Raw genomic sequence first — 10,547 nt, 5'->3', positions numbered from 1 at the left:
TGAAACCTGCTGCCAACTAGACATGGAGCCATTGATCACCACCCGTTGAGCCCGATGATCTAGCCAGCTTTCTATCCACCTTACAGTCCATTCATCCAGCCCATACTTCTTTAACTTGGCAGCAAGAATACTGTGGGAGACCGTATCAAAAGCTTTGCTAAAGTCAAGGAATAACACATCCACTGTTTTCCCCTCATCCACAGAGCCAGTTATCTCCTCATAGAAGGCAATTAGGTTAGTCAGGCACGACTTCCCCTTGGTGAATCCATGCTGACTGTTCCTGATCACTTTCCTCTCCTCTAAGTGTTTCATAATTGATTCCTTGAGGACCTGCTCCATGATTTTTCCAGGGACTGAGGTGAGGCTGACTGGACTGTAGTTCCCCGGATTCTCCTTCTTCCCTTTTTTAAAGATGGGCACTACATTAGCCTTTTTCCAGTCATTCGGGACTTCCCCCGATCACCATGAGTTTTCAAAAATAATGGCCAATGGCTCTGCAATCTCATCCGCCAACTCCTTTAGCATCCTCGGATGCAGCACATCTGGCCTCATGGACTTGTGCACATCCAGTTTTTCTGAATAGTCCCGAACCACTTCTTTCTCCACAGAGCGCTGGTCACCTTCTCCCCATACTGTGCTGCCCAGTGCAGCAGTCTGGGAGCTGACCTTGTTCGTGAAGACAGAGGCAAAAAAATCATTGAGTACATTAGCTTTTTCCACATCCTCGGACCCAAACAACCCCCTCCCCTAGAACCAGCTACCCCCAAACTTGGTGATGATGGAAATTTTGATGCAGGGTGTGAGGTCTATCTCCAGTGCTAGAGCGGCTCTCAGTGCTCATGGATGGGGTGAGGGTCAGGATCAGAGCGAAGGGCAGCCCAGCAGGGCTCAGTTCGGCCAGGCAACACTCTCCAGATCCTTCGCTCTCTGAAAGCACGTCCTGATTCCCCCTCTTACTGCCGAGCTGCAGGAGGGGCCCAGAACTCCCTCCTCAAAGGGGGCTGAGCTAATGACGGGCCTCATCACCAAGGGGTGTTGGGAAGAGTTCAGGTTCTCCACCCAGTGCCCCAAATCACTCTTATGAGGCACACAGAGCTGAAATCTCTCTACGGCGCTTAGCTCTGACCCCAATCATTATAGTGTCCGAGCACCTCACAATCTCTAACATGTTTATCAGAGCAACACCCCGTGCGGCAGGGCCGTGCTACTAACACCACTGGGCAGATCCCAAGACCAGAAGACACCATTGTGATCCTTTAGTCTGACCCCCTGCACAGCACAGGCCAGAGACCTCCCCCACAATAACTCCTAGAGCAGAACTGTTAGAACAACCTCCTGCCTTGATTTAACAGTTCTCAGTGATGGAGAATCTACCCCGGCCCTTGGTAAATTGTTCCAATGGTTAATTACCCTCATTGTTCAAAAAAATTACACCTTAGTTCAAGTCTCAATTTGTCTAGCTTCAGCTTCCAGACATTGGATCCTCTTGTAACTTTCTCTGACAGACTGAAGAGCCCGTTGTTAAATGATTGCTCCTCATGCAGCTACTTACAGACTGTGACCAACTCGCCCCTTCCCCTTCTCTTTGTTAAACTAAATAGACTGAGCTCTGTGAGTCTCCCACTAGGAGGCAGGTTTTCTAATCCTTTCATCATTCTCTGGGCTCTTCTCTGAAGACCTCTCCAATTTATCAACATCCTTCTTGAACTGTAGACACCAGAACTGGACACAGGATTCCAGCAGTGCTCGCACCAGAGCCAAATACAGAGGTAACATAACCCCTCTGCCCCTACTCGAGATTCCCCTCTTTGTTCATCCCGGGTTGCACTCACTTTTTCATCTATAGCACCACACTGGGAGCTCGTGTTCAGCTGACTATGACCCCCAAGTCTTTCTCAGAGTCACTGCATCTCAATTCCGCATTCGGTAAGGATGGCCAGCATCTCTTGCCCCTAGATGTACACCTCTACATTGAGCCATATTAAAACACATGTTGCTGAGGCATGAAGGGACTAATAGAGTTGCCCAAGATCACAGAAGTAATCAGTGAAAGAGCCTAGAACTGAAGCCAGTTCTTCTGAGTCCCAGGCCAGCACTTTAACCCCTGAACCATCCTTCCTCTCTGGGGCTAGGAGCTGGGGGAGGAGGCAGCTGGTAGTTCAGCATGCTGAGATTACCAGAAACTCAGGGAATTAAACTCCTGTGACATCACTACACAGGAACCCAAGAACAATTCCTTTTCCCAGATGATAACGCTGAGTCGTGCTTTCTCCTGAATCTATTCAGGGACAACTCCATCAGCCAGAGCATGGAGCAGGGTTATAGTGAACAAGCAACTCCACATGAGCTCCGAGTGTGACTCAAAATGGACTAACGTGACCAATAGGGACATAGGCCTGGAAGGGACCTCCTGGGTCCAGGATTCTAGTTCCCTGCTATCATAGGAGACCCCGGCATATCGCCTGATGCATAAGCCTCTGTAAGCAGGGTCTGAGTGAGTTCTCCCGTGACAGCTAGCTGGGAGAGGGAGAGACTTCAGGAGCAAACTGTATTTACATAAACACACCTACTCTGCCTAGATATCCAGCTGATAGAGTGAGGTTGCTCAAAGTGATCAGCTTTGGCTGGTGGTGGGTTACAAACAGAGGTGAAAGTAAGCTGGTCCACTCCGGCACAGCGTACCGGCAAAAGCCAATACACCGTGCCGGACCGCACCGGCTTCCACGGCAGGGATTTAAAGGGCTCAGAGCTCCCCGCAGTGGCAGGAGCTCCGGGCTCTTTAAATCCCAGCCCCAGCCCAGCCGCTGGAGCTGTGGGCGGGATTCAAAGGGCTCTGGGCTCCCCGCTGTGACGGGGAGCTCTGAGCCCTTTAAATCCCGGCCCCAGCTTGGCTGCCAGAACTGCGGGGGGGATTTAAAGGGCTCGGGGCTCCCCACAGCTGCGGGAGCTCCAGGCCCTTTAAATCCATGCCCGAGGCCGGCTGCCGGGCTGGGGCCGGGCTTTAAAGGGCCTGGAGCTCCCACTGCTGCAGGGAGCCCCGAGCCCTTTAATTTGCCCCTGATCCCCGGGGGCTCTCAGCTACCTCTGCAGCTGGGAGCTCTGGGTTGATTTAAAGACCCTGGGGCTCTCAGCCATAGCTGGTGCCCCAGGGCCTTTAAATCTCGAGAGGTCCCGCCTCTCCCGGTTGAGGCCCCGCCTCTTCCGGATGAGGCCACGCCCCCTCCCTCAGGACTCCGGCAGTATCGGTAAGTCCTGTAAGTTACTTTCACCCCTGGTTACAAATCACTGTAGTACTGAATGCAAGGATAGTGAGTCCCTCTGAGATAAAAGAAACTCACTAAGCTAGGGGCTGGAATGACAGACCCCTGTGAAAGTGAGAAGGGTGGGGACAGGTTTAACGTAGGGGACCCCAGTCTGATGTAACTTGGTCCTGCCCACTGTTCAAAGATAGAGCTAAATAGATTCCATTAGGAACCTTTTGTTATTTTAAGTTCTCACATGAGAGCTGAAATCACTTGTGGTGGGGCAGCGTTCCTGCCTGGCCTCCTGCAAGCTGATAATATCCATGAGGCAGCAGTCACTAAGAGACTGACCTGCCGAGGACACAGCAGAGAGGCAGGTGGCAGCAGAAGGGAACTGACAGTAGGCTGGCAGGCGCGGTGAGTGGCCAGAGCAGAATGAGCCGCTGGCAGGGTAACTAGCAGAGAGGAACCGTGGCTGGCAGGGTGGCCTGCGGAGGGAACCCGTGACTGGCAAGTGCTCAGATGGCAAAGCAAGCAAGGTGCCTCCCGGGGGTGGGAGGTGAACTCACACAGATGCACCTTGCAACCCTGGGTCCTCATTGACCAGGGACAAACACAGTAAGTGGGGTGAGGTGGGGGAGCAGAGAGGGGCACAGTAAAGGAACTTTTGGTTGTAGAACTCAAGACTATGAGGCAGAAGGCTCTGCCCCTCGCACTCTGGGGTAGGTGTGCAGCTCACGGTTTTAGGATTATGAATCCTGCTTGAGGCATTTCCCTAATTATTGTCTGGTGACTTCTCTCCTTTCCCTAAAAGTTTCTTTTCTACACTCAGTTTCTGTGCTTGCAAGTGGGAAGGCGCCCATGGGTGGGCTTTCATTTCCCAGGTTACTGGGTGGGGCTTACTGATAGATACATGGGTGGGGCTTCGCTTGAATCAGTTTCAGCTTCTTTGTTTTTCTCTAGAGTTTTTTATTTGTTGTTGCACGAATGAGCCAAAGGTCCATTGTAATAAGAGCAAAAGCAAAACCCGACTTACCATGAAATGTGCACACCATGCCGTAGCAAACGGGTTCACGTACAGATCTCAACTACACTGTATAATGCTGTGCAAGCTTAACCAAAATCCGTCCAAATGTACAGCACCACCTAGAGTCAAGCCGCTGTCTGAGGACCGGATCTGTCTGGAATGATCAGCCTGGGTAATTCTTCGTTGCTGTGCTTCAAATATGCACAGGAAGGTTTTTTCCCCTAAAGCATCTCATGCCCCCCTGCCCCACCCAAATACATTCTGCACCCCCCCCAGGGGGGCTCACCCCCATTTTGAGAACCTCTGGACTAGATGATCTAATGGCTCTTTCTCACCTTAAATTCTATGACTCTGTGAATCATTGTATTGAGTGGATTGTTATCTTGGCTGCAACTTGAACAAGTTGCTCCTGTGAATGCTGACAGGCACTCAACAAGGATAGGAGTACTTGTGGCACCTTAGAGACTAACAAATTTATTAGAGCATAAGCTTTCGTGGACTACAGCCCACTTCTTCGGATGCATCCGAATGCTCTAATAAATTTGTTAGTCTCTAAGGTGCCACAAGTACTCCTGTTCTTTTTGCGGATACAGACTAACACGGCTGCTACTCTGAAACCTGTCAACAAGGATAGACGCTGGCCAAGAAGAATCGGGACTGCCACAATTAAACCGGGATATATCATCTCTTTACCCTCTAAACCATGTCCTTTCCTGTCTCGGGGGGAGTCTTACAATTGTCCCACTCTTCGAGCTGGGAACAACACCCCATCTATGCTAAACGCTTATCACCAAGCAGATCTGACTGGACACCTCAATCTCTTCTGTTCAGAGTGTGTGGGGCTTGTGACCAGAGCTATAGAGTCACCCCCAGACGCCTTAAAACTAGTAGGTTTATTAGCAAACAGCACAAAGCATTGGACAAAATGGTTATAAAATACCAGGCAGCTGTCACATGTCTTCCCTCATCCATCTCATGTTTCACTACAAGCTGAGTTAGACAGGCTTTGCTTTGGAGACAGAGACACAGAACTGGCCCAACTTACATTCTCTTGGGAAACCAATGAGCTCTTGGAACCCAGCCTAGTTTCCCAGTGTCTCTGAGAGCATCTTCCCATCTGTTTGCCCCTTTCTTGTGGAAGCAGCCTTTGCTGAAACCCATGTGAGCCTGGGCCCAGTCACTGTAGTTCTCAGCCGTGACAGTGTTACAGAGCCAATTTGTGAAGCTGACCTTTGCCCTGAGATGCTTTTTCCCAGCCAGACATCTAAGATGAGGCCCTCGTGGGCATTGCTACATTGCTTTTCAGTTAGACCCTGTCAAGGCTCCTTCCCCACTCTGAACTTTAGGGTACAGATGTGGGGGCCTGCATGAAAACTTCTAAACTTAACTACCAGCTTAGATCTGGTCCGCTGCCACCACTCCCAATGTGCTAATTCCCTTCCCTGAGTAGCCTTGAGAGACTCTTCACCAATTCCCTGGTGAATACAGATCCAAACCCCTTGGATCTTAAAACAAGGAGAAATTAACCATTCCCCTCCTCTCTCCCACCAACTCCTGGTGGATCAAGATCCAACCCCCTTGGATCTAAAAACAAGGAAAATCAATCAGGTTCTTAAAAAGAAGGCTTTCAATTAAAGAAAAAGGTAAAAATTGTCTCTGTAAAATCAGGATGGAAAATAACTTTACAGGGTAATCAAACTTAAAGAGCCCAGAGGACCCCCCTCTAACCTTAGGTTCAAAGTTACAGCAAACAGAGGCAAACACCCTAGCAAAAGGTACATTTACAAGTTGAGAAAACAAAGATAAAACTAACACGCCTTGCCTGACTGTTTACTTACAAGTTTGAAATATGAGAGATTTGTTCAGAAAGTTTTGGAGAGCCTGGATTGATGTCTGGTCCCTCTTAGTCCCAAGAGCAAACTCCCACCAAAACAAAAAGCACAAACAAAAGCCTTCCCCCCACCAAGATTTGAAAGTATCTTGTCCCCTTATTGGTCCTTTGGGTCAGGTGTCAGCCAGGTTACCTGAGCTTCTTAACCCTTTACAGGTAAAAGGATTTTGGAGTCTCTGGCCAGGAGGGATTTTATAGTATTGTGCACAGGAGGGCTGTTACCCTTCCCTTTATAGTTATGACAGACCCATTCAGCCTCAATGGCTGCAAACACCATTTTGGTGCCTGTGCTGAAACGCTCGGTCTCTCTCTGAAACTCCAACGATCCCCTCAGAAATCCAATACTACCCCTCACTATGACCCCCAAGCACACACACATCTGCCACAGACACCACAGTGCTGGAGTCATAGGGCTTCCCAGAAGCAGCTGTCACAGGAGGCTGATGAAAGAGGCCTTTTATAGACAAATGTCAGAGGTGTTGCTCTGTGGAAAGCCTGACACAGCCCCGAGCTTAGGGTCTCAGGGTATCTGAGCACTTGAATGTATTTATCTTCCTACCACTGCTGTGACGCAGGGCAGGGATATTATCCACCTGTGCATAGGCTCAGAGACAGCCAATGACTTGCTCCAGTCACACAGCGCAAGGGAATCAAACCAAGCTCTCTTGAGTCACAGAGCCGTGCCCAGACCACAGGACCAGCCTTCCAGCCATCTGAGCGGTGACAGGCCCGGCTGGATTCTCTGAGCTCCCCCGTGTGCTGCAGAGAGCAGGGATGGCAAGGAGACAGTTACATTTGCTGGCCTCTTTTCCCCTGCCTCAGCAGCGTTTATAGCAGACTGGGGGCTGGGCTGACCTTTGCCTCGTGGTAATGGCTTCCAAGGGAACAGCCCAATCAGGCCAAGTCCCTGAGGATGGGTGTGACCCAGAGTGTCCCTTTGGCATCTGAGGTGGCCCTGCAGAGGCCCTGCCCTTCCCTCTAAGGTCCTTGCAATGACTTACTCTCAGCCTGGGATACTTAAAACAAGAGCCCCCTTTGTGGGGTCACATTAATTCAGTCTTCTCCAAAACACAAGGTGTCCTACTCTCCAGCCCCAACCTCCTCCTTTACTCAGGAGCCCCTCACCGCTCTCCTTGCTGGGGTCAGCGTTGGTTGAGGCTTGCCGCACTCGCTACCCCATCTCTGCCCTGAGGCCCCGTCCCCTGCTCCTCCATTTCCCCTGAGTCTCCGCCCCCCCCAGCCTGGCCGGAGCAGGGCCGTGGTAAGAGTTGCCCTGGGAGTCCAGGCTGCAGTGGGGAGCCCCAGATTCTCCATCTTCCCTAAGGGGGTACGTTTTAGGGGCAGTGACACAGGCTGGGGGCTGCTCTCGGGCCCCCCACTCAGGGCAGGTGGAGGGTCTGGGGCTCCTCACAGTGTCTCTGGCTCCCTGGACGGCTCTTACCATGGCCCCGCTTCGGCTCCCCGCCTGGCCCGGGGCAGGGCTTCGGGGGAAGAGGAGGTAGGGTTGCCAGTTTTCTACTCACAGAAAACCAAACACCCTTGTCCCGCCTTCTTCCCGGCCCCTCCTCGGCGGCCCCACCCCTGCCTCACCCCTTCTCCGAGGCCCCACCCTCCCGCTCACTCCATCCCCCCTCGCTCTGTTGCTCACTCTCCCCACCCTCACTCACCCGCTCATTTTCACCCGGCTGGGGCAGGGGGTCGGGATGTGGGAGTGGGTGAGAGCTCCGGCTTCGGGTGCAGGCTCTGGGGTGGGGCAAGAAATGAATACTTCAGTATGCGGGAGGGGGCTCAGAGCTGAGGCAGTGTGTTGGGATGCGGGAGCAGGTGAGGGCTCTGGCTGGGGATGCGGGCTCTGGGGTGGAGCCAGGGATGAGGGGTTCAGGGTGCAGGAGGGCCTCCGGGCCGGGGGATGGAGCCGATGGGTTCGGAGTATTGGAGGGGGCTCTGGGCTGAGGCAGGAGGTTGGGGTGTGGGAGGGAGTCAGGTATTCAGGTTCCCGGCAGCGCTTACCTCAAGCAGCTCCCAGAAGCAGCAGAATGTCCCCCGTCTGGCTCCTATGGGGAGGCGCGGCCAGGTGGCTCTGCAAGCTGCCCTGTCTGCAGGCTCCGCCCCCGCAACTCCCATTGGCCGTGGTTCCTGGTGAATGGGAGCTGCAGAGCTGGTGCTTGGGGAGGGAGCAGCACGCAGAACCCCCTGGATGCCCCTATGCCTAGGAGCTGGAGGAGGGACATACCACTGCTTCCGGGAGCCACACGTCACCACGGCAGGCAGGGAGCCTGCCTTAGCACTGCTGTGCCACCAACTGGACTTTTAAAGGCCCAGTCATTAGTGCTGGCCAGAGCCACCAGGGTCCCTTTTTCACCAGGCATTCTGCTCGAAAACTGGATGCCTGGCAAACCTAAGAGGAGGAGAAGGAGGTGACGACTCAGGAGAGGTCACCCTACACTGAATGGGCTGGGCTGGGATAGGAGCTCGCTGTGCCTCTGTGGAGGAGCTGAGGCCCGTTTCCACCCCTTTGCATTGCTGGGGCAGCAGAAATGGAGCAGATGGGGCAGGAACCTGGGCCTGAGTCTCTTGCCAGGACTCCTATGTGTCAGACCCTCACTCACACACGCAGCTCTGCCCTACCTCGGTCGGAGTGGACTCAGCAAGCGTGTGGTGTGCAGAGCCATCCACAGGGGTGGCGGGGGTGGGCTGCCTGAATGGCCTTTCCTGACATGGTCTCTGACATGACTCAGTCACAAGCACCTGGCTGAGGGGGTAGGGGAAGGGTGGATATCTGTGCCCCTTGAATAGCCCCTGTCCACAGCTGGTGCAGCCCCATGGATCACACAGCAAACAGTTTCTCATGGCCCATGGATGTTTAACCAGAGACGGGACAGTGACAGGCCAGGTGTAATGGGAAACAACATGCACATCCCTTCTCTTTATTGACTGTATCAACAGGAATTCTGTGGTCAGAACAGGCACTGATACAGCTCTTTATGGGCCAACATCCCACCTATCCCCTTGCTATCAACGAACACAGTCACTTTGTAAATATTGCTGCCTGACTTGGTCTCCTTCCCCCAGTGCCCTGTCCTCCCTCACCAGCCACCATGGATCCCGTCTGAAACTTTCCCTACAGAGTGGAGTCACTAGCTCATGTCCTCTCAGATGCAAGTGTCCACGATGGAATAGGTGGCCTGTGTTTTTTGTCTCCCATGTCACCAGCGCTGGAGCCGGGTGATGAACTGACCCTTCACTTGACAAACACCCTGATTATCCTTGCACGAAGGTGTTTGCTTTTCACGCTGTACACAATTGGGTTCATCAGGGGCGGGACCACTAGGTAGATGTAGCCAATGAGAATCGGAAGCAAGGGAGAAGAGTTCTTCACGAATCTGTGTATCACAGACAAGCCGAGCACTGGTGTGTAGAAGAGGAGGACGGCGCAGAGGTGGGAGATGCAGGTGCTCAGGGCCCTGAGGCGCTCCGCATGGGACGCGATACTCAGCACTGTTTTGAGGATCATCACATAAGAGAGGAGGATGAGCAGCGAGTCCAACCCCACTGTGGAGACTGTAACAAACAAGCCATAGATGCTGCTGACTGTGATATCTGAACAAGCCATCTTCATGACCTCCTGGTTTATGCAGTAGCAATGGGAGAGGACACTGATTCGACAGTATCGGTAGCGTTTCAGGAGAAAGGGGAGTGGGAATATTACAGCCACCCCTCTTAGCACAAACACTAGCCCCATCTTGGCTATTCTTGATGGGGTTAAGATAGAAGTATATCTCAGCGGATTACGGATCGCAACGAAGCGGTCAAAGGCCATCAACAACAGCACGGAGGATTCAGTGAATGAAAACGAGTGGATGAAGAACAGCTGGGCAAAACAAGCATCAAGGCTGATCTCCCTAGAGTTAAACAAGAATATGCCCAGTGTTGACGGTACGGTGGATATCGATAAACCAAGGTCTGTGACGGCCAACATGGAAAGGAAAATGTACATAGGCTCATGGAGGGTTGGATCTGTTTTTATAATGAACAGAATGACTGAATTTCCTAATATTGAAATAACATAAATGAAGCAGAAGGGGATGGAGATCCAGAGATGGACGTCTTCCTGCCCAGGTATCCCGGTGAGAAGTAACACTGCAGATTTGAAGTTGGTGTCATTGACAGCTGACATAATGTACTGGACAGATCCGAGGAGTTTTGAACTTTCCTTCCTAAAAGGAAAAGGAACAGGAGACTAGATGATATTTAACAAGACATCATTCTGCTCTGAGTGCAAGTCTAGAGATTCCCAGGAGCTCAAGGATGATCAGCAAAAACATACTCTTGGATTTTCTCCACTGGTAGGAAGATAGGCACTGCCAGATTGGATTAGACCTGTGGG

The 10,547-nt window shown here is 52.2% G+C and overlaps 1 protein-coding gene across 1 annotated transcript; it reads right to left on the bottom strand.

Annotated features, from left to right (window-relative positions):
• Positions 1 to 9,401: 9,401 nt before the first annotated feature.
• On the bottom strand, positions 9,402 to 10,337 carry LOC117872017 (olfactory receptor 51G2-like). The gene has a single exon (XM_034759968.1). The coding sequence runs from the start codon at positions 10,335 to 10,337 to the stop codon at positions 9,402 to 9,404; it is 936 nt and encodes a 311-aa protein (XP_034615859.1).
• Positions 10,338 to 10,547: the final 210 nt, after the last annotated feature.

Source organism: Trachemys scripta, chromosome 1, assembly GCF_013100865.1.
Source record: "Trachemys scripta elegans isolate TJP31775 chromosome 1, CAS_Tse_1.0, whole genome shotgun sequence".
In the NCBI taxonomy this organism is placed as follows: domain Eukaryota; kingdom Metazoa; phylum Chordata; order Testudines; family Emydidae; genus Trachemys; species Trachemys scripta.
This window is presented reverse-complemented; position numbering and strand designations above follow the sequence as displayed.

Coding starts and splice junctions, on each gene's coding strand:
- LOC117872017 (XM_034759968.1), bottom strand. CDS start 10,337: ATGTCAGCTGTCAATGACACCAACTTCAAATCTGCAGTGTTACTTCTC.